The sequence below is a fragment of the Rissa tridactyla genome, chromosome 2 (genome assembly GCF_028500815.1).
Source record: "Rissa tridactyla isolate bRisTri1 chromosome 2, bRisTri1.patW.cur.20221130, whole genome shotgun sequence".
In the NCBI taxonomy this organism is placed as follows: Eukaryota; Metazoa; Chordata; class Aves; order Charadriiformes; family Laridae; genus Rissa; species Rissa tridactyla.
This window is the reverse complement of record NC_071467.1, coordinates 137417491-137441549: the sequence shown is the minus strand read 5'-3', so window position 1 is coordinate 137441549 and position 24059 is coordinate 137417491. Positions and strand designations below refer to the sequence as shown.

Sequence of the window (24059 nt, the reverse complement as noted above, 5' to 3'; positions counted from 1 at the left end):
TGCAAAAATATGGGTGCTTACAAAACAAAAAGCTGGGAGTTTTCTGAATTTTAGCAGGTAGTGTCTGAGCCTCCCTGTTGGCGATAGTTACTTGAATTATTACCGTTAATTATTTTCCAACACACAAGCATGCATTAACTGTCATGCAGCTCATACAGGGTTTTTTTATCCATAAAGCTTTCAAACAGAGATCTGCAAAGCTACAGAGGTGTCAGTGTGTGCCTGACTTTATGTCCCAGTAAAGCAGAAAAACCAGGCATCTCAAGCATACATCCAAGTCTCTGCAGGATTTGAGTCTCATTTCTAACACTTCTGCTGGTATCAGAGCAGTATATAACAAAGGAGTAAGATTTAAAAAATGAGGCAGAAAGGATTAGTATAAATGCAAAAAAAGATGTAGGGGGGATTACTTACTGTATTTTTAATTATGCTGCAGGTAGGCAGGTGGCTGAACAGCTCAGTTCTCGATGTTCAGTGGCAGTAATGGTTACAAAAAGTCTTGTGTTTGCATAGTTACTGCCAGTCGCTCCCCTAGTTTCTTTAGCGTGGGATCGCTGTTCATCTTGAAGGCGCTTGAAGATAACATAGGCTGGGGTTTTCCTCAGCTCATTTCATGCACGCTCAGTTTCCGTGTAAATAGCTAGCTTAGATACTGTCAGCTGTGCAGTCCCGGCAGGACAGAAGGTGGCTTTTTTACCTCGGAGGCGAACTATTGAAAAACATTCAATGTGTACTCTCAAGACTGATCTAGATACTTTTTTTTGTGAAAATGTTACCTGTGGCCTGTTTCACAGAGCAGAAAATCAGTGTTAGAATATTGTTCTCATACTAGTAAAGGCTTTATATTCAAATTATCCCAGACAGATATGCAAAGTTGCAAATATTGTGTGAAAAGCTGCCTAAGCCTAATGTCCTGTTTTTAGGAAGTTAAGCATAGAGCTATGAATAAAATTATGATTTGCATTTGAAATTCCTGAGACAACAGAAACTGGCTAAAAATGTAGGCCATAATTCCTGTGTCAAAAGTGCCATGAGCAACTGATGCTTTTTTGCTATTTTATAGCAACCTGACTGCATATAGATCAGGTTTAGACCTTAATACCAGAAAGTCTTTTTGATAAATTCCATGGTAAACCCTCAAATATTAACAGCATACCAGAACTATTTGTTAACATAAAACATCCTTTTGTCCGCTGCTTAGTGCATTATGGCTGTTTCCATCTTATTTTCAATCTCTGTTTAGGCAGGTGGGAGGTCTTCTGCTCAAGGTGAGAGTGTAATGACATCTGTTGTTGCTGGCATTGCCAGTGAGAGGCAATTTCAGGCAGAAATCCTGCTGACTACCTGGGAGCAGTTTAGCGAAAGGATTTTTATTTTTTTTTTCCTGATGGAAGTGTAATTATGTGTATTAATTAAGTGTAATAAATTAAATTACACTTATAAATTAAGTGTAATAAGACAATGAATGTTTGCTCAGGTTGATGGAAAGAGCTCCAGGTTACAATAAGCAGTGAAATAAGCATGTTCGGCTATTCATAATCTGACCAATGTCAAAAGTCAGTTTTGTCTGGAGCAGAACATCCTCTGCAGTGATTGTGCTGCGGCAGGAGAACCAGTAAGCTAAAATGATTAGAAGTGAAACCGTGGCCAGTTCCTTAAGCAGCAAAGCCCTAAAGCCACCTTTTCCCAATGAGCCTCAGGGTGTATGTCTGTGCCGGTACCCAGCATCAGCCAGGTGGTTACTAGCCTGCGTCATGTTCACCCTTTCCTCTCTCTGCTGGATTTTTCCCTTTTTCAGGATACTGGAGTAGATATTTGAGGCAGTATTTATTTGAGAGAGACATTCCTTGTAACACTTTTCTTGGCTTCGGAGGTTAATAAAAATCTAAGCCTTTATCTGCCAATGAGTTCACGCTGTGCCAATAGTTCAGGCCTATTGTCCTGCACGGAGGGTTTATTCTCTGTCACAGCCTACATGTGTACCTTGAGTTTGCAGGAGCAGGATATACTTGCTTACGTCAGAGCGTTGAAGAAAGTAAATGATGAGACTGATTGTTTTCCAAAAGTATGAAGTGATAAAATGTCAGGCCCACAAGACAGCTTTAAGCTATGTAAATGTCCTGTTTTTCTTTCCATTGCTCATAGCATATAAAGAGGGGAATTTGAGTGGTTTTGAGGTCTGACACTTGGGATCACAGCCACAACAAATAGCTCAGTTTCAGACCCAGAAACCTAACCCAAACTGTTTATAGTGCAAAGAAACACAAACACAGTGCTAGTGTACACAACTTAAACTGTACAAAACTGGTTTTCTCTCTTAATTAACCTTCACCTGATGTGTTCCTCAAGTATTGTTTTCCTAGTTGGATTTTTCAGCCTCACTGAACTCTTTAAACTTCTTGCTCCTATTAAATCAATATCAACTATATTATGCTGCAGAGCTGGCTTCTCCAGTTATGAAGACAATGTTTGCTAAATTTCGTCTTTTGATGAGTTTATTTTAAGTTATTTACCTTGTCACATTCCTGCAGATTAGAAACCTTTTGGCTGTGATTTCGTTTATTCTTTTTTAAGGGCAAGGGAGAGAAATTTCACTTGTCAGTAAAAGTTTTGTCTCTGTATTTTGCACTTCTCTGAGGGGGTGCAGATATTTACAGAGAAGGGCTCATGCACATGAGAATATGGAAGAGAATTATGGTTTTGCAGGCAGAATAAGCTCCATTGCATTTCCCCAAGATAAGAGTGAACTTGGGCAGTGGTTGTAGAAGAACTGATGTTCTGTCGGTTCCCACTATGATATCTTTGTGCTAACCCAAGAGCATTAACACAAAGGTTTAACAGAACTTAAAAAACCAAAACTTATAAAATTAATGCAGATTGACTTCCTGTTATACCCCCCCATAGACAAGATCTAAAGGTATGGAGTTAATGAATACTTTTGCTAAAACAACACTAACTCATCTGCCTGATGCTCTCATTGAGAAATAAGCTGGCATTAGGCTACAGCCACGTAAAGCAAGCGAGGCTCTGCCATAGCCAGCTATGGGCATGTCTTATTCTGAAGTACCTGTGAAGCAGATCAAGCCCCAGGTGGTTAAACAACCTCACGCAGCCCGTGAGGTTAGAGCAGTCGCTGCAGAACAGCGGCACTACGCCTGTGTGCGCCTTCGCTGAGGCCGGAGCCGCTCAGGCTTTTCTGCAGGACTCTGATAAACCTGCACGTAGGAAGCAATGCTGGGGAGAGGGTAAACATCATTCGGTGGTGGAGCAACAGAGAATGAGGGCTGGTTTGATACCTTAATCTGTCAGTGGCAGATAAGGTGAAGTGATATGAAGAGTCTCTGTGGCTTGGAAATCAGTAGCTGCAAAGAAAGATGCTAAGCCCACAGAATGAAGAAGTTGGGGCATGGGTATTGCTTTCAGGACCCATAATTATTCTTTAGATTATTTCTACTGCAGTAAAGAATAATAATAATAATAATGATTTTAAAAGTGTTTTCAAAACCTGTCTCTGCACCTGTGTATTTATGAGAGGTATGCTTTGAAGTTGCCAATATGGTTGGACGTCCAGGGAAAAGTGTGGCTAGGCTGTTTTGTGTCCCCGAGAGAGCATTGCTATTTTCAGGTGTGTAGGGTGGATTTGTGGGTCTGAATTCTTGGCAGGTTTGTGAGCCGGGGTCTGGAACCTCCGAGCAGCCCAGAAGAGCCAGCCTAGGCTCTGGGTCATAAGACATAAGGACCCACTTGGGCAGCCTGACTGTCTGTATAGGGAGAATTAGACGAGTGAGGTCCTGTGTATATAGCCACCACAGGACTTGTGTGAACCTAAGAGTATATGTAGATAAGAATCAGAAGACTCAATGTCCTTTGAACTGTCTGTTGGTTTAAGTCATTTTATTGGGGAACCTTGCTGAAAAGCTTTGGGAGCCTTTGGCTATAGACTCAACTGGCACGATTTGTTTTCTTTTTGATGTATTGCGTGAAAATTATTTGTATAAAGATGAGGTGCCCTGAAGAGCTGCAACTCAGCCAGCCATATGCTTAGTAACAACACAACCCAATTCCGGCATAGCAGTTAGCTGTTGTTCAATACACATTTTGTAATCTTACTGATAAAATTATCTGTTGTCATAACATCCAGCCATATGTGTGGCTGCATACGGACTCAGCCATTGCATGGGAGCTTGCCCTAGAAGGAGGAAAGAAAACTTCTCTGGAAGGCATTTCTTTCAGACAGAGCATAACATTTTTTTCAGCATAAATTGCTTTCTGTTTAAGCACAGAATTTTTCCTTCCATGATCTGTCTCATCCTCCAGTCTGTAAGACAAACTGGCTGAAATTAATGCATGTTGGGAATGACATAAGTTGTTCCCAGCAATACAAAAGCGTACTGACTATATGTATTTCATATATATCACTTCATATATGAAGTATCTATAGGGCACGCTGTATCTCTTCACAATTGATGTCTTCACATGCCTCAGGTCATTTTAACCTTGTATCATCTTCTGGTTTTGATCCAAACACACATAGCTATACACACCTGTTAGTGATTGATCTCAAGGCTTATTCCAATGGCTGTGTTGGCTGCACAGCCCTCCTAAATCCTGTATTCTTTTATCTGGTGGGAGGAGAAGCACATATTTTCGCTTCTTATCAAGGGTCCTCAAAATACCAGGATCTACAAGCAACTGTGACTTCAACTGCAGGAGAAGGGAGCACCCTCAAGACCCTTCTCCATTTATTTTTGGGCTCCTCTGAGAAACTGCAGAAGAATTACAAAAATGAGTTATGTTCCTTTTCTGCTTGCCTATGCTGAAGCGCAGGACTAGCTTTGGCCAGAGAAGCTACTGTGCAAGCTGCTGTTTAGTGAATTGTGAATGGATTTCCCCAGAACCAGAACGTCTCTGCCCTTTCCAGGGCATTTCATCTCGTACCTATAACTGCACCTGCACAAAGGAGGTTTTGACCCCCCTCACTGTGCCAGTACTGATGAACTGAGATTTCTTGAGATAAGACTTAGAGAGTCTGACAATAATTCTCTATCTAGTTCAGAAAAACATTTCTACATGCATTTTTAAGGCACCGAGAGGTCAGGCCAGAAATCTAAACTGTGCTGGGGCCGATTTTAAAGCGCAATTTTTAAATTATAGAGGCTGCTTGGTTTAATTTTCACCAGAGTGGAGTGCCTACACATTGTGCTGTGAATAGAGAGGCTGCTTCTGTCAAGATGCTTTCATGTACACCAACAGGCACTATTTAGCCTTGTTTAAAAATATTCCATGTCACTCACATAGTTTTCAAAGACCCCTGGGCAAGCAGAAAATTTTGAGAGCAGTTTATTTTTATATTGTTTTTAGCATCTTACAATGAAGCTGCAAAATAATTGTGGTGCCACAGGTATTCTATATGCACAGTAAGGGAAAATGCTGACTTTAACTGTATCAGGAATCACAATTTTTGTGTAATTTTTTGGTGTATTTTTTTTGCTGGAAATACCTAATTAAGCAGAGAACTAGTGTGTGGACTTCTGGAAGTTTTATTAGCAAGTCTCTTTATCATCTTAATCATTGCTGAAAGTCAAACGTTATAAATACCGCAAACCTATTCAGTGTCTGTTTGGGTAAAGAAGCATGCCTATTAATTGGCAATTTTCTGACCCTTGCATTACAAAGACAACATTGTTCTTGGTGGTCTACAGCATGTGTGTAGGCTGCTGGTTAGTGTGAAAACCTAGGAAGGGAAACGCTTTCAGGAAGCTTGTGCTGATATGCCACATACACCTGTTGCTTTTAGCCATTCACCACCGTGGTGGCACTCTGCTACGAAAATGTAGCCCTGCTTGGCCTATACATTAGTAAATCTGCAGCCACGTAGCATAAATTCAGGAAATGCTGACTGATAGCTACTGAAAAGCTATTGGTAACATCTTTCTTAAACACTCAGGACATGACTTTTTCAACGAATGAAATATTTCAGATTAAACTGGAGTGATCACACTTAACAAGGCCAAGTATTTCACTGGGCTTTACCAGGGCAGGAGAGTCCACAGATGGCAGATATATATTAAATATTTAGGCTATATTGTAGTGTTTTTTTTCCAAATTGCAGCTGTGTGCTTTGTCAGGCTTCCCTGTTATCAAATATTTACAGTGGTTTTGCATGTGACTCCATGCTACATGCAAATGCACTGTGTCAATAAGAAGGCTGGCACTACCCTTGTACTTGATGTTGAGATTTAGTTACTCTGACATATCAGTTACTACTGCCTTCACTCTGGGACATAATGTCATAGAAATACATAAAATTCTGTATGTAACATTTGGATCTGGTCATATATGAATCATTAAGGAAAGATCGTTAAGAATGAGTCACTAGGATCTAATAGTGGCTACCTGACTGTTATCTATTCATGATGAATCTCTGTAAATTTCTTGTAGTGATAGTTGTTATAAGGTTACCCATGGTGTAAAATTACTGTGATGTAAAACTACCATAGTGTTAAAATTGACATACTGGTGGTGGAGCAAGAATAAGTTTTTCTCACCCTATACGTTTTTTTCAAGACCTTAGTTAATTTTTCCTCCTTAAAATATGGTTAAGAACCTGTCAATTTTTAGATTTTTTAACTCTTAATCAGATATTTTATAGTGACAATTGAGTATTTTTAAAGGGTAATTTCACCCATATATTTCACTTTGTCTACTTCAATTTCAGTATTTTCAAACATTTTAAGAGTAACGTCATTCCAAAAATTATACGACTTGCTTGCTGACAGTTAGAAGTTACTGGGAGGAAAAATGGAAGACAGACATATAAACACACACGTAGAGCAGGACCCTGTGAACCTCTGTTCTGTGTACGTGTGTGTGTACAGATCCTTCGAAGCTTTTTTCTCTACAGCATTTCCTATCCCAGTCTATAGAGGACCAGCAAGTTGCCTTGCAGGAAAGACAGCGTGTAGATCTAATGCTGCTGGAGATCTGACAATTATTTAAACTTACCCATATATTCGTGAACAGGTCATCCATGAGTTTGGATTTAGATTGGGTTACGTGTAAAGATGATCCTGACTAACTGATTACTGGCACAACATGTTACAGCGTTTAGGTATTTATACTACAGCACCTACTCTCTCTCTGCATTGAATTTGTTATTGTTGTACAGGTTTTAGGGAGCAAGCCAGCGCTTCCCGACTGTGATGATGATGATGATGAGCTGGCCGATATTACAAACAGGAGAAGCGCTAAACTATATATGGTAAGTATTTTATATTTTTTTTTAGTTAGGTACACTCAACAGTATTCAAGCACGTAGTGCCCTCGTATATGGAGTTCTGCCTTCAGTTACCAAACTGCAGTTGTGTTAGTTGATTTGCAGCCAATGGACAAGTTTCTTAAAGGATGTCAATCAGGACAGCCCAGGTAATTTGGGAAAAAAAAAAGGGATTACAGTCCTATTTACTCAGAAAACAAGTTAAGCATGGCCTATGAACCACTCAGTGCAGGTCAAAGAAGAATTAACTGGTCTTAAACTATATTTCCTGTCTTCTTGAATTTTAAAAGTGAGAGTTTAGTAGTCATATATGATTTAATTATTCTTAGCAGAGTTTGAGAGATGGACAGTTATGTTATATTTTTCTAATCAAAATCCAATAGAAGTTGAGCGGAAAACTCCTTTCTTTTGCAATACCCTTTTCCTCCTCCCTCAGCTGCTTATCACCAACTAGGACAATGCCAATGTCAGAAAAATTACCTATAAACAAAATGGATAAATATTTTACTGCATTTAAATCAGTAGGAATTTTATTATTACATTTATGGAATACATTATTCAACAGAAAGACTGTGATTAGTTTTAGTAGTAGTCCAAAATGTGTTCTTCATTACCAGTGCCAAAACAGACCTGGTTTTTTTGTATTTGATCCTTTCTCATAAAAAAAAAAATGTTTTAAAATTGAAATGTGTAGACATTTCATTTCATTGGAAGAAGCCACTGAACTGAAAAACTGAAGAACTGTATTTCCAGGCCTGTATTTTCTCTTTTTTTTTTTTTTTATTTTCCCCCCACGGATCCCCTTTCTTTCATATTCTCCCACTTGAGAAAAGAAGTGAGGAAGTATTTGGAAAAAGGGGATTTTTTTAATGAAATCTAGAAAAGACATTTATTCCCTGTCCCCTCTTCCCTCCCCCACCCCGAGAAAAAATATATTTTCTTCTGAAGATTGCAAGAGTATTTTTTTTATAAGCCCCCATTAGCATTGAGATCTGGACCTTTCTCTTCAGCACTTTGTGCTCTGGCTCACGCAATGAGGTTGCCTTGTGTGGTAGAAAAGAATCTTCCACTGGCATACAATGGACACGCTTCCCTATAGTCACGTAACGAGAAGGGTTTGGTCAACAAGTGGCAACACTCTGACAGCACTAAGTGCTACTGGATCCCCATGTGTGACCTTTTAGGTGCCATCTACAGTAGCTTTGAAGCTGCTGTGAAGTGTGAGAGAGGGTCAGTCACTCCCTCCGCAGCTCCTGCATCCCACAGACCACAGCAGGATGGAGCCACCCCTCTCCCTGCCTGTTACGTGATCCTTCCCCTGCCCGCACGTGTGGCTGGGGTTTACAAGAAGCCTATGTGAGATCCTTGCTAAAAGGCCATATTTAGTCCTTGTTGTCTATGTGCTGTGTTCAGTTCCCATTAATCATTCTATTCTTGACAAAAAATTGTGCACATATTAATCCCCTGCGGCAGGGGAGGTTTAGATTAGATATTCGGAAGAATGACTTTACTGAAAGAGTGGTCAGGCCCTGGAACAGCCTGCCCAGGGAGGTGGTTGAGTCACCATCCCTAGAGGTGTTTAAGAAACGTCTAGATTTGGCACTTCAGGGCATGCTCTAGTGACAGAGATTGTAGGGGGTTTTTTTGTGTGCATATGGTTGGACTCGGTGATCTCAAAGGTCGTTTCCAACCATGAAGATTCTATGATTCTATGATCTTTATAGCAGTAGTTCAGGGGGGAGGGGGGGAAAAAAGAAGAAAAAAAGAAAAAGAGGGCCTGCGGGTATGATCAGGACCATTGTAGTAAGACAATACTAGAGAAGAGAAAAGTGCTTCCAGTGAGTTTTGGAATCCTAAGAACTCTCAGAAAATTCTGTGGATATCTAATAAATTCCTCTAAGTACATGGGTTCTACTACCAGAGCTCTGTTAGCTAAACTTAAATTGCTGCAATATAATGGCGAGTGTCAAAGTCAAGAGACAGGTCTACGGTGAGGCTTCACAATAGGTATAATGGTTGATTTGTATTTGTTGTATGCAGTGGTGATTTCCATCTTCTGCTTCCATAATACACAATATAAGATATAATGGTGTATTTAAAATTAATATTTAATTGTGAAAGGAAATAAAGATTGCCAGAAAAGTTATTACAATAGGAATAACTTATTTTCAGTAGTAATAACTGGTCTCTTCAGCCATGCAGGAGTGGATTTTAAAAGGTTTTAAAGGTCTCCATGAACGTACAGTGGTGGCAGAGGTTACATAGGAGATTATCCAATAGGTCTTATATTACAGTTTCCAATTAAAGAACTGTAGGTTACAAATGTAGGTATTTCACTTGTTAATCTAAGTGTAGGACTATTTTATTATAATTTCAAATGCTCTTGTTCAGCATATATGTATACCTTTGGCTTCAGTGAGGGTTGCTTGGTAGCAGAAGATGACACCTAGGGACTCCGCCAGTTCGGCTGACTGTATAGGAGGGGCTGAAGAAAATACAGATTTTTTTAACTGTGAGGTGTTCAGTGCATGAGCAGTTGAATTGAAAGTGGAAAAGAAATGGATTTATTTTAAGAAGTTGTGAGACAGGGGTCCAAAAACCTCACTAAAATTAACACTACATCTCCCTCTATTGGATGTTAAATGAAATGAAACAAAAAAAGTAATCGTTAGCCTACCTTACTTTCCAGCAGCACGCAAGTTTTATACAGCCGTTTATATAGGAATGGCGACTGACTTTTTTAGTAATATTGGGAGCAGAAATGAATTTGGTTATAAAAGGCAGAGTTGATCTAAATTTGAAATGATTGCTTTCTTAGGTGTCAGATGCAAGTGGATCCATGAAGGTGTCTGTGGTAGCAGAGGAAAACCCCTTCTCCATGGCTATGCTTTTGTCTGAGGAGTGCTTCATTTTGGACAACGGTGCTGCAAGGAAGATCTTTGTGTGGAAAGGTAAGAGATCACTTCTGTTGCAAATGCAGAAGCTACACAGACATATCTAAGGAGTTCACACAACACCCTTGGGACACTAGCGAGAATTTAATGCTGGCTGGACACAGAACCCTGCAGACAGATCTTCCTTGGTGCGGTCAATGGACAAGGATTGCTCATGTGAGTAAGGCCTCAAGACCAAGTCCTGTCTATGGACCATGTCTATTTTTGAGGCATCTGTAAGCCTGGGTGCTTAAACGCAATTATAGAGCAAACACAAAGAATCCTACAAGTTTTGTATATTGACATCAAATCACTATCTTCTGGGACAAAATCCGGACTCTGGAGGTTTGATAATGGGTAGATATTATATTTCTATACATTACTCCACAGAAGTGTGAAACTGAAAGGTGAGTGAGCCAGGCATCAACTAAAAGCATAAGATCACAAATACTTTGGCACTTCTTTTTTTTTTTTTTTGTGAATACTTCTCTGTGGTATCATCAGTGCTTGCAGGATGACTGAACATTTCCCAGGGGAATATCACTACTGGGGAATTAGGCCTGGACACCTTGTAGCTGGATTGTTCTGCTGCCATTGCATCCAGTGCTGAGTGCTTTCTTGTCTGAGGCAGTGTATTAATTATTCTGTGGCATTTGCATTTCTTTTTACCATGTGCAATAGCAAATAATTAATCAGTGCAGTTGTCAAACTGCTGAAGTCAGTCTGGGAAACATTGTAAGCATTTTGCTTGAAAACTTAATTTGCGGGTAGGGAAAAATCTGTTAAAAGAGAGCATTTTTGGGAGCACTGTGCTCAGATTGCCTAAGGTCTAGGTCTACCTGACCCCCTGATTCCTGGTTTTCATTCTCTACCTGCCAGCTCCTAGCAGAATCAAGCCAACAGGATCAGGTATAAAACAAATAAAATACTATTTAGAACCTTTGAATGTGGTCCTATGTGCTCCTCTGTGCATCCTGACTTTCCTACTGTTGGTAACAATAATGTGTGGAAAAAAAACCATTAATCTGTGAGTCTCACCCTTGCAATGGGAGGCTGCAGTTATCATCTCTGCTGGAAATGTTCAGACCACTAAGCTGAGTGTGAATTACTTCGTTAATAGTCTCATTCAAAACGGAATACAATTAATAGCTTATCAGAGCATCTTATTAGATTAAGAGGTGTTTGGAGTATAGTCATTTGCAGCCAGCTGGGACACAGACCTGACATCCAATATCATCCCACAGAGACTTTCAGAGATGTCGAACACTGAGCACTGCTGAACAAGGAGCAGTGGGTGGGGAAGGGTGGTGGTAAATTCCACAGCCCAGCCAGATGAAATGGGAATTTCTTTTACTTGGACTGTGACACTGCTTGAAGAAGTGAAGGCAGTTCTGGACAACAGTTTTATTTACCAGCCCAGTAAGAGAAGATTCAGAGAAAAGAGCCAGGGTGCTTCTTGTACCTTGAACCAAGCAGATATTATGAACAGCATTTTTTGATAGAAATGCGCATACTAAGCAAAAATCAATGCCCCCTTTTTTCTCCCTCTCCCCTCCCCTCCCCTCCTCTCCTCTCCCCTGCCTTAAACTTTGTGTGCACCTTATTGCTGTGCTATGTCCAGCATTTGTGTTTGTTCAAGGCTGAGGCAAGACCAATGTTGAGGAGAACCTGGCTCAAGGACATCTTGTTTTTGCAGGCTCTGTGAGCTCATTGCCCTTTCCCATGTATTGTTATCCTTCTGTTTTAACCAGGCAAAGATGCTAACCCACAAGAGAGAAAAGCTGCCATGAAGAATGCTGAACAATTCATACAGCAGATGAATTATCCTGCCAACACACAGGTGTGGTCTATTTATAAGATGATACCAGGAGAACATTAGTTCTGTTAAGGGCTTTGTTTTTGAATCAGCAAAAAAAATTTTAAAAAATTAAGGGCTTATAAGACAATAAGGGCAATGTCTCACTAAGAAATAATTGAGAAAAGTTTTTATTTTAATAACTTTATCAGTTTTCTTTTCCTTCCACCTCATGTGGTGGCTTGTTTCATTTCAGATTCAAGTCCTTCCCGAAGGAGGTGAAACGCCAATTTTCAAACAATTTTTCAAAGACTGGAAGGATAAAGATCAAAGTGATGGCTTCGGCAAAGTATATGTCACAGAGAGAGTGGCTAAAATTGAGCAGATTGAATTTGATGCTACCAAGTTACATGAGTCTCCACAAATGGCTGCCCAGCATAACATGGTAGATGACGGTTCAGGGAAAGTAGAGGTAATTTTTGTATTTTAATAGATTATATCCCACCTACCTAATTCTTTTCTGTCACTTGTAACAGGATAAGCTGCTACTCTATGTTTTGCAATTTAAACTGCTGTGTAGAGTAATACTACATTAGTGGCAGCGTTACTTTTACCACTGGAAAAGGTACTTTGAAGTGGAAAGTGAATCTCTTTGTCAGCTGTATGCTGGGTCGTGGTTTTTTGGTGCTTATGAAAGATGTTGTACCAGTCACCAGTAGAAATCAAACAGCTGAAAAATTACCCCTTTTACACAGTACCTTTTAAAGATATACTTTGAATATGCTCCTTAGCCTAAAGAAAAGCTTCACATCAGCTTGAAATCTGGAATGGGAAAACCTGCCCTTGGAGTCAGGAATTAATTCTGTGTCTTTATGTATGTAGCCAGTCTGCTTTCTAGAGGAACCTTTTTTGTCCCTAGTGTATCTCCCAGGTAGCCTGGATTTGAGGAGAAAAAGATGACTAACTGTACAGTCTTTCTAGATATATCCATATCCCACTGCAGGAAAATCTTTGGACTACACAGGGCTGGTTTGGCATTGTACCGACACAGCCTGTTGAATGCAGGTCTGCAAGTTGTGATTCTGGAAGACAAAGGAGGGATAAATACCTACAGTCTCACTGGTGTACTTTCTGGGTTTCTAACCTCATACTTGGGACGGTCCATAGTCCATAGGCTTGTGCCAAAGCAGCTTAGATCCGAAGCATTTTTTGCTGTATAATTTTAGCAACATGTTTCTGGGGAGCAGTTGTTAACTGAACTGGGCTGTAGTGAATCAAATAGGAAGAAATCTGCCTAACAGTGTGTTATCTGACTGCAGTGTGCCTCTCCCAAATGATATGATAGTTCTGTGATGAATCATAATGTTGTGCCATTCGTGTCGTATCGTCATCTTAAGACGTTAAGAAAGTAAGCTCAACATAGCATTATGAAGTGAGCATGTGTCATTAAAGCATCAAGACAAAGAAAAGTGTACTGGAATGGCTTGTTGATGGTCGTTATTCATTCATTCAGTGGGCGCAGGGTGTATCTATCTACTTCATAAAGAATCCTTCCTAGTTTTATTCCACAACACTTGGGAACAGAAACAATGGTCACTCAAGGGATGACACAGTAAATTGTTTCTTGAGGAGTGTCAGGATGAAGTTCAACATTATCCAGTGATTTCTCTGTTTTTCCAGATCTGGCGTGTGGAAAGCAGCGGCAGAGTTCCTGTGGAACCCGAGACCTACGGACAGTTCTACGGTGGTGACTGCTACATTATCCTCTACACCTACCCTAAAGGGCAGATCATCTATACATGGTATATGTGGTCGGCTTTGCACAGACCTCCAGCATGTGGCTATTATTTTATGCTGATATTATGTCCTTTTGAGTAGAACCACATGTAAATGCAAGGTTGTTTACTGTGCCTTTGTCATGCAGTGTAAGCTCTGGATCATTTTGAAACTGGACTTAACCATTGTCTTTCTCCTTGTCTTCCTCAGGCAGGGAGCCCATAGTACAAAAGATGAACTGACTGCGTCTGCATTTCTGACTGTTCAGCTGGATCGGTTATTGAACGATCAGGCCGTGCAGGTTAGTGTCTTTCTGATAAAATTCAACAGAGCATGCAATATATGCAAATGTCAATGAGAGCTGAAAGGAGGAGGTAGCATTTGAAGACTGGGAATATCAAATGCACATGGTCCGTATCGAGCCAAGCACCATGGGCTCCTTTTAAAGTTACCAGAGATTTCCCATTTGAATCGTCCTTCCTGAATGCAGATGTCCAAAAGAACACAGATATAAGACAACCTAAAACTGCCTTTTCTTTCCTCCGAATTTCACCACCTAAAAATTAGGTTTTAGTCCTGCCTAGCCTTACAGACTCGCGTCAGCGGAGGCCGAAAGATAAGATCCTCCCAGGGCAACTCACTCTGAAGCAGGTGTCTGACAGAGCGATAGCCCTGTGTGAGCTCCCCCGTCTCTTTTTGATTACAGAGGAAGCTGTGATGTTTAGCCCAGACAAGACACCTTACGTTTAGAGGGCCAAACCTGGGAGACATGAAGGCCACACAACAGCCAGAACGGGAGAGCCTGCTGGAACTGTGGGCCACAGGGTCTGGCTTGTCCTTGCCTTAGTGAGGAACATAACCTGGGTTTTCCCATCACGTAGTGCTTGCAGCTCCGTGACAGCAGGATGCACATCCTCACTTGCAGAAATGGGATGTGCAAGGCAAGGCGCAGGACATTGGCAGCTAAAAGGTGTGAGGAGATAAGCCGGTCCTAGCATGACGAGGGTGTGTGCTCTCCTTTCATCACTACTGAGGAGTGGTGGGTAGGTGGAGAGGTGAGAGGTCTCTTCTTTTCACAGAAAGGCTAAAGCTGGAGGATGACTAGGGACAGGCAGAGATTTTTCTAGGCAGCGGGAGATAATTCCGTGCTTCCCATTCCTTAATTACGAAAGTAAAGGGCTTCCCCCACCCACAAAGGTACAGTTAATTCAGATGGCAGACCACACTTTCAGCTATTAATCAGTTATGATTTATGATTGAAATCATATTAAGGAAGGATTAGGTCATTACTCCTTGAAATATTCCTAACACCTGTTCTATATTTGGACCAAGTTCAGCACAATATGGTCTTGCGTCGTACCTAAGGCCAATACTATTACTACTGAGAACTGCAATAACAATGTGCTTTACAAGCTTTTTTATTAAAGCTGAAGGTGATCCATCTTACTGTGATGGACATGATACTTAAAAGTACTTTTAGCGCATATATATGTGTATATATATGTATGTATATATACACACATACATATATATGTGTACATTTGTATGCATGTAGCTACCTAGAATATATTACCTGTGCTTAACGTTTGTATTAGCGTTATTTGAAAGGTTTAAATGTACTATTTTGTGGGCACTAGATGGCACTACAGTACAAATGACTGTTAAAAAGTGGTTCCTCTATTTGTTTTGCAGGAATATGTTTCCCTCAGCAGGTTGTGGTGGGGTTTTTTTCCGCGTTTGTTTTTTTTGTGGATTTGGTTTTGGGTTTTTTTTGGTATTTGTAAAACCCTGACGCAGTTTGGCTCTTACAAGTATGCGTGTCCTAGGGTATCCTTATCAGGCGACTGTACCAGTCTATCCAGCGGTGAGACAAGCAAAAGCACGGGCCCCAGACCGACCACTGCTGGCCACCCTGGGCTGCCCGGCTGCAGCCGCCCCTCCTGGGCCCCGGCTCCTCGCTGCCCCCAGCCTCACCGGGCAGGGCCAAAGGGCTGGGGCTCCCCACTTCTCATCCTCTGCTGGGTACACAGCATGCCTCAGTCCCTTTTTCTTCCCCCTTTCTTTCCGGGAGTGAAAGGCCGGGATTCACAGCCCTCTGCCTTGGCATGTGGTGTTGTTATAAAGGAAGAATAAACAGTTGTATGCAAATAACTTTCATCATGTGTTAACCTAAAAATAGTCGTTCTTCATAGCTCAGTGTTTTTCTGAGATTGCAATAACATTTTTTGCATCTGTAATGGAAGTTAATTTTTGTCATCCATGTTACCCTCTGCAAGGTAAATTTACGCTCATCTTTTTCAGCTTCTTGCAGATAAAATACACATAGAAATAATGAACAGGATGAATAACTATTCTCTTCTGCTTAAACACAGGGCACCTAAACTTCCAAGATAGTTTTTCAGGGGAATTAAGTCACTCTATAAAACTCTATGAAATGACAGTTCTTTTGAAAAAGAGTAATTTTCTTATTACAGTAAATAGCAGCCATTTTAATCAGCTAAACGTTATGTTAGAAGTTTGAGTCTTGTCTTTGTGTCAGCATGATTGACAAAAAAAACTCACAAATGCTCTAACTTCAATGTGTCTGGAACTATATTTTTAGATCTTCTCAGCTTGCCACTTCTCTTTCTTGCTAACATACTTAACATTATTGGCTAACTTCCCCTATGCCATTCAACAAAGACCAAAAATAACTACCTCTTTCCTTTTGTTTCCTTTATTGCATTTCTTTACGTATGTACAGATCCGAGTCAGCCAAGGCAAAGAGCCTGCACATTTACTGAGCTTGTTCAAAAACAAACCACTTATTGTTTACAAGGATGGGACATCCAAGAAGGAAGGTCAGAAACCTGCTCCATCCACGCGACTCTTCCAAGTCCGCAGGAACCTAGCAGCCATTACCAGGATTGCAGAGGTAAGGTCACTTGCTATGGAACATGCCATAGCTGCCACGAGCCTCTCCAACTAATCCTTTTGCATAGTGTGGTAGGAACACAGAACTCCAAATCAAATCACTGCTCTAGGTGACCAACCCATCTAATAAATCAAAGGGAATATGCCATAACTGGCTACAACCATGTTTCAGACTCTAACAAAATGCATAGCTAACACTGTCACCTGACAAAGAACAGACGAGAAGTCAGCAACCCACATGAAATAGTCTTTCCTACTGCCAAATGCAAAATAGTGACCACATTATTTGCAAATACGAAGAATAATACAATTTCCTTCTCGATCTAGGTTGATGTTGATGCAATGTCACTGAACTCCAATGATGTCTTTGTTCTGAAACTGCCAAACAACTCTGGCTACACCTGGGTAGGAAAAGGAGCAAACAAAGAAGAGGAACAAGGAGCTCAATACATTGCCAGTGTTCTTAAGTGCCAGACTGCTAAGATTAATGAAGGCCAGGAACCAGGTTAGTATGAAGCCATGTGGTTGCTAATAGGCAACTGAGAACACACAGCACTGCATGGAAACACAGCCTGCGGGGGTTTCGTGATCATATATGTTGTAGGCAGATGCATATGCTCACTCTCTCTCTTTGAAAATCCAAGGTGACATTTTACCATGGAGATCTATCCAGAACTGGCTGATACACACGCAGTGCGATGCCCTGCAAGTCTGTAGGACGAGTCAGTAGCAGGAGCTGCAGAAGAATGCGGTCCTTTCTTTATCATGAGTGCCTAGGAGGGGGGAAAGACAGTGCATCGCCCTGTCTAAGTCTGCAAGTGATATCTTTATTGTTATTTTGACAAGCTGCAGGAAGAACTGTAAGAAAACGCACCCATCTTTGAGACAGCAAAGAAGATATTGTTTGGGGATTCTTGAAACAGTATCTAACAAGCTAAAACATCAAATGTTAAATCCACTGGTGAATAAATTATATATTGTGTATTTCAGAGGAATTCTGGAAAGCGCTTGGAGGTAAAAAAAAATATCAGACTTCATCACAACTCTTGACAAAGGCTGAAGATCATCCCCCTCGCCTGTATGGTTGTTCTAATAAGACTGGCAGATTTATTGTGAGTATATGAGGGATACTTTCCCCTCTGTTTAATTATATAGTTTCTGGTATATTTTGCCTTGGGAATCAGCAGACGTTAAGTGAATTTGGGGATCTGGCTTAGTTAGCCGTGCTTGGCGAGAGCTAGAGAGCTGAGGTTTGGTGCTTTATATAATTCCAAATGCAAAAGATGGACAGAAGAATTAATACTGCAGAAGTTTACACGCAGAGCCTGCTCCAGCCTGGGACTAGAGGCTTGCAGATGCAAAAAGATAAGGTGTTTGCCCAGTCAAAAGCAATTGTGTTCTTGCAGAGCATTGCCAGACTGCTATCATTTTGCTGAGAAAGTGCAGGTCAGTGCCTTGCTCCTTTCGTGTTTGATAGGGGTGGTGAGGAAAAGAAATGTCCCTTGCCAAAAATCCCTATCAGCCTGAAATTTTCCATAGAGATTTAAGACATGTAATTATACCTCTAAGGTATTGGCTCGTGCTCAAGGAGGTAGGAAGACTTATTTCCTTAGCAGAAATACCCAGACCTGTGCACTGGGTATTAAGCCTGTGATTCAGGCTTAATTACTTACTGTTTTCTGGGAGGGCAACACTGTGTCACCGTTTGGCAAGGGTGCACTAATTTTTAGGTAGGGGACATAGTTGGCTACCATCTCTGCAGTCTCCTTGAGGCACAGCCCGCTCATTTGGAGACAGATAAAACAAATAAGATCCTTTAATAAGGACTTTAAAATCCTATGAGAGAAGTAAAGGGTATTCTTCTAACAAGCTTCTAAAACACTGCTGTGAAATACAGTTATAGGAACCAGCCTCTCCCATAATAGTCTGCTGGGAGCTATGCACTTGTTTGGTTTTTGTTTTAAATTCCCTCCAAATTCTGTGAAATCCCCTCTTATCTGTAGCATTTCTCTAGTAACAGAATCACCACTGTTAGAGCTCACCAGAAGAAGTGGGTCAGATCACTCTGACCTTCTGGCCACCATAACAAAGGGTGGGGAAAGGAGTATCTTTTGCAATGTCTGCTTAGCACTCCTTTAGCACTCCTACATGACCAAGCTTAGCCAAACCCTTGATAGTCCTATAAAAGTAGAGGGCTGACCACTGTATACCTTATTACCTCTCCTTCTCATAGACAATAAGATTATCTGATATCCTTTCCTATCTGCCTGCACATCCTTGGAAGAAGCAAGCAGTCTGCCTTTCCTTTGGGGACTAATCCTCAATGGCTTCGTCAACTGTAACGTCCCATTGTCAGGTGACTGGAAAGCTTGCTTGGGTGTGTATTTCATCACTGAGCTCACCCACTGCAAACCAAAGCAGTTTCTTTTCCTTATCAATGAGTGTAACCTGTGTGGATATATCAACTGATATCAGCTGCTTGATTTAGCTTGCTTGGTACAACATGCTCTCTGGAAATTTCCCTGTGCCTTTCTTCTGGCAGACCTCAGTCCCAACTTACAATAGTCACAATTACAATGTAAGCCTCTGCCTCTCCTGAGGATGTCCTAGCAATTCTGACAAACTGAGAGCTGATTTTATAGGACATGTGATTTGTTTCCTTTAGTGAAAGACCCTTGACACATTCATCAAATCAGTTTGGACCTTGATCCTTTAGGAGCAAAAAGAATTGCACACCACCTTCTAGACTTGTCTCTTTTTAAAACATATTTGGTCTGTCCAAAATCAGAATATCTTAAGAAATAATTGAAAAAACTAAAAAAAAAAAAAAGAAAATAACATAATATCCCTTTTTTAGATTGAGGAGGTCCCGGGAGAATTCACTCAGGATGATTTGGCTGAAGATGATGTCATGTTGCTGGATGCTTGGGAACAGGTAACCTGTGTACTTGACCACTGCTTTTTGTGGTAACAAAAATAATTTATTCTAAATCACTTAGATCATAAGATGGGAGGGAAAAATCATCTTTGTGAGAATGGAAGAGGTTTTGTTTTCATTAAATTATACCAGAGGGAGCTATATTTTTTGAGCTATATGGTGTGCTACATGATTGAATTTCCAAGCATAATGTGAGACAACAGCAGGCACTTCCCATTAAAACCAATGGAGGTTGCACGATAAAAGCCCCAGCAGTGTTCTGAAAGGCTCTCAATAATGTTCTTGAATTTATCACTAAAATTTATTAATTAAAAAAACCCCAAACATTTATTCCATAAAAGGTATTCAGAAGCCACAAAATCCATGTAACAGCAGCACCCATAAAAATTCTTCCTAGAGAAGAGGACAAATACTAGACTCATACACAGATATTTTTTCAGAAGAACTGGGTGGAGGGTGACAGAAACAACCTCCGTCATTTTCCCAGGTTCACCAAAAACTGAAAACGTTGAAAGCTTTTTGGATGACAGGCAAACTTACTGCAGGTGTGGAGGGTGCATCTGTTTCTCACAGAATATCTCTCTACCCTTCCTCTTCCCTTGGAGGGAAAGGGGGAGGAGGCCACAGATCACATGTTTTACTTGCCTTCTTCAGCCTAACTCTAAAGGAAAGAAGGCTGAGGTTTTTGGAAATGAAAAGGAACGTCCAAGGTCCGTGTGGGAAGGAGTGATGGGGGAAGGTGGGTGGAAAGCGGTTGTGACATATGGACTCAGGTAAGAAGGAAAGAAGCCTTGGGAAATGTAACTGGTTTCCAAGAAGATCCTTGAGAGAAAAGAAAGAGTGGGGATTGCAGATCAAGGCTCTGGATATTGGGTTATTCAGTGGCTTCTCCAGCCATTACCCTGGGTAGCATCAGTCACAGGGCACAAGTGTTGATGCACACGCAGAGCTCAAACTGGAGACAGCTCCTGATCAGTGTCTTTACCTGCACCTAAAGAGCAATTTCCACGGTAACTTGTAAAAGATATCCATTCAAAAGGTAATTTGAGTTCCTTTCATCAGAGCGCGTAAAGGTTTGGCCTTCCAGTGTCACGAGAGCGGTGAGATTTCAGAGGATAGAGCTACAGTCTCTTGCAAGGGAAAAAATAAAAATCATCAGTTCTGGTTTGAGAGAGCTGTGCATGTCTGCAGTCTTTTCATAGTGTGTATTCTTTCTCCTAGTGGAATTAACTATTTTGTATTTTACCTGCTGTACACAACATCCTTATAAAAGCATGGGAGCTAAATCTTTCTCACCTCTGTTTGCAGGTTTTTGTCTGGATTGGGAAGGAAGCTAATGAAACTGAGCGACGGGAATCCATTAAATCTGGTAAATCAAATCGATTTGGCAGAATTCTAAGAGGAATAGCGTCAACAGTAATTAAAGAAGTAAAAAAGATGATATAGAAGAAATCTAGTTATGTTTACAGTGTCTAAAAGGGTTGTTGAACTTATCAGGGATTTAATCCTGAAGATTATTTTCTCCTTTAAATGTGATTTAAAGCTCATTGTATCTTTCTTATCTCTAAATTTATGAAGAGTAAAATTATTCAACCAGGCTGCAGAGCTTTTTAAGGAGCATATAGGAGAGCTCTGTGAAAAAAAACTGCACTCAAAAGAGGTGGAATTTAAAAGGAGATACCTTCTGAGCTGCACCCCACGCTAATGTATATAGTCAAAGGAATGCCAAGAAATCCTCAAGTCCTTACACTGACACCCTTCACTGAGTTAAATTTGGAGGAGGAAATTCCAATTGCAGAACAAAACAAGACAACCTACATGGAGTGCACCTTCTTGAAAATTCACGTAATCTCTGGTGTGAGTTCACATAGCTGAGCCGTTCTGACAAAGTTTTTGCTAAAAATGCTTGCAGGAGTGGCCCTAGATCAGCTAGGATTTTACCTAGCTGCATTTCCGATGTGTACTGATGTCACATTGTGGTCTCAAGGGCAACTATACTGTCTTTTACATGGGAAAAATGGGAATGAAGCTTGTCCCTTTGCACAGCACCAGCAAATGCTTCCTCCTGTTCAAGAGCCAAACCCAGCTGTGTGGAATGAACTGATGAGAGAAACAATCCCTCTCTTTTAACCTCGTGGAAAATTCTTTCACTGGCAGCTGGGAGAAATCAGCAACTACCTGATCATTTCATTGCCTTTGAAATAATTTAATTGAATACTGTATTATAGTAGCCCTGGGCTCTTTCACTGGGGCTTTTAATGTATTTTTTATACCAAAGGAATGAACTAATATATTACATGTTTTATTTCCTTTCTGGTTTCAGCCAAACGCTATATTGAAACGGATCCTTCCGGCAGAGATAAGGGGACCCCCATTGTAATCGTGAAGCAGGGGCACGAACCCCCGACATTCACAGGCTGGTTCCTGGCTTGGGACTCCAACAAATGGAAGAACTGATTAATCCAAGGAGGCTTCAGCTTCAAGCCAAAGAATGATCAGAGCCCAGCTACTTCCTAGTATTTTTAAGCATAAGCTTATGCAACAATATGATGCATCTGTTGTTACAGTTTCCCAAGGTTTGATATATTTTTGAGAATAACCTAGAAATTCTTAGCACTGGAAAGGATAAATGATAATCATAAACTGGTCAAATAGGGTGAGCGGGCCTTTTCATGTAGTAAATATGGGAAGTGCTGCCAATACTTCGCTTAATCTATTGATTCTTCAAACAGAAGCTGTGCATCAGTTTATTTTAATGTATTAAAATGGGCCAAATTCTGCATTCAATTAAAAATCCAAACTAATGCCAAAGAAATTCCTTTAGATTAAGGTCAGCATAATACTGTGCAGAATTTGACCTGGTAAAGGACTAATTTTACATCTGTTGCGAGGGTAGGACAGGATATGATTTACTTACTAGGCCAAAATATTGCCACACTCACTCATGTACAGTTTCAGATGATCCCTGATGCAGAGTGGGATCTGTGTCTTGCAGGGGGCAAGTAAGGGATGGGCATTTTGAGAAAGCTGTGCTTAACATGTTTGTCTTCTTAGTACATGCATTTGGAGCTTAGGACTGTAGAGTTTTAAGAATATGGTTTTTTTTGAGGGACTGTCTAGCTCATTGTAACGGATTTCTTTAGATTTATCTCTGTGAACCAGCCTCCAGCTCCAGGTCTTTTTAACCAAAGCTCTTAGACACATTCTAGTGCACTAGTGCTTTTAAGTGGAAGCAGAAGAAGTAACAGCTTCAAAAATACTTAACTCTGCCTTAACCACATGGCACTTAAGCCATGCTTTGTCTCGGTTGCCTTACTCAGCGGTACTCAATTCTTTTCCAGCATGTGGACTGCTCACCTTGTCAGCTGCAGGACGTGTTTCTACTCATTTTCTATGCAGGTCTTAGTCAAATATCAAGTACGTCAAGCGCAAGGAAACCCCTTGTATCAGTAGCATTCCACATCCTGAGAATTTGGGAGTGTGAGTACGCACTGTAGAATATGGCCTTCTCTTTTCTCTCAGACATAGTTATTTGGGATTTTTTTTATTCTGGTGAATATAAGAGTACATTTTGAAAGTGTTTTTTATTTGTAGCTTAGCCAGAAAAGTCTACGTAAGGGCAGTGGGAAAATCTGCTTCAAATCTTTAGCGCTGCTTTGAACAATTATCCTATAATGCTTGTTTTAAAACACAATTTGTACAGCTGTAATTCATCTCAACATGGCTTTTTAATGAAGGCATTTCGACTGTTCCATTATTCTTAGAAGTTAGGTTGGAAAGCGAAATTTTAGACATTTTTGTATTTTTTTAACACGTTTGCGATTTTGAATCTGAGTAATGCAAAAGAGTGAACTTAGTCTGAGCTCATAATCCATATCAATGACAAAAGAACTGTGAAGCTAAGAGATTAATTACGGGAGTCTGTTAGCTTTAAACATTTGTTTAAATCTCTGCTAATATATCTGGGCTGTATCTGAATGCAATTTCATTTAAAATAAAATTACAAAAACCAGTAGTCTGTATGCCGAGCTGATCTTCCTCTCTCTGACATACCGTTGCTCAGTGCTTCCACTGATGTCTAGCAAAACGTCCTAAAAGACCCACTGCATACCTTCCTTTTCAGATGGACAATGCAATGAGAAGACTGGGGTTTTTTATTACTTTGGTGCCATTTTACCCAAAGGAGAGCTAACGCTTCCCAACAACCTTAAAGTTGCAAACCTAAGTGAAAACTGAAGAACTGGGTGCTTATTAGCTTATGATTTCACCTTTAAGAACAACTACCATTGTCGTTATCAAAATCTTTGGCTTTGTAACTCCCTGCTTGCAAAAATGATTTACTATAGAAATCACTCTTTTATAAAGCAGGAGGAAATAGGTGTATGCTTTTAAAGGATAGGTCTTGCTTTTTATTTGTGAGGGTAGGTA

At 40.5% G+C, this 24059-nt stretch overlaps 1 protein-coding gene across 1 annotated transcript in view; it reads left to right on the top strand.

The window, feature by feature from the left end:
• Window positions 1-23725, top strand: part of SCIN (scinderin) — a 51369-nt gene extending 27644 nt beyond the window's left edge. The window contains exons 5-16 of the mRNA XM_054192800.1: window positions 7169-7261; window positions 10095-10227; window positions 11961-12049; window positions 12261-12476; window positions 13685-13806; window positions 13991-14081; window positions 16524-16694; window positions 17021-17198; window positions 17684-17805; window positions 19551-19628; window positions 20940-21000; window positions 21955-23725. Of these exons, the coding sequence (XP_054048775.1) occupies window positions 7169-7261; window positions 10095-10227; window positions 11961-12049; window positions 12261-12476; window positions 13685-13806; window positions 13991-14081; window positions 16524-16694; window positions 17021-17198; window positions 17684-17805; window positions 19551-19628; window positions 20940-21000; window positions 21955-22088 (1488 nt within the window). The 3' untranslated portion in view covers window positions 22089-23725. The remainder of the gene's footprint in view (window positions 1-7168; window positions 7262-10094; window positions 10228-11960; window positions 12050-12260; window positions 12477-13684; window positions 13807-13990; window positions 14082-16523; window positions 16695-17020; window positions 17199-17683; window positions 17806-19550; window positions 19629-20939; window positions 21001-21954) is intronic.
• Window positions 23726-24059: the final 334 nt, after the last annotated feature.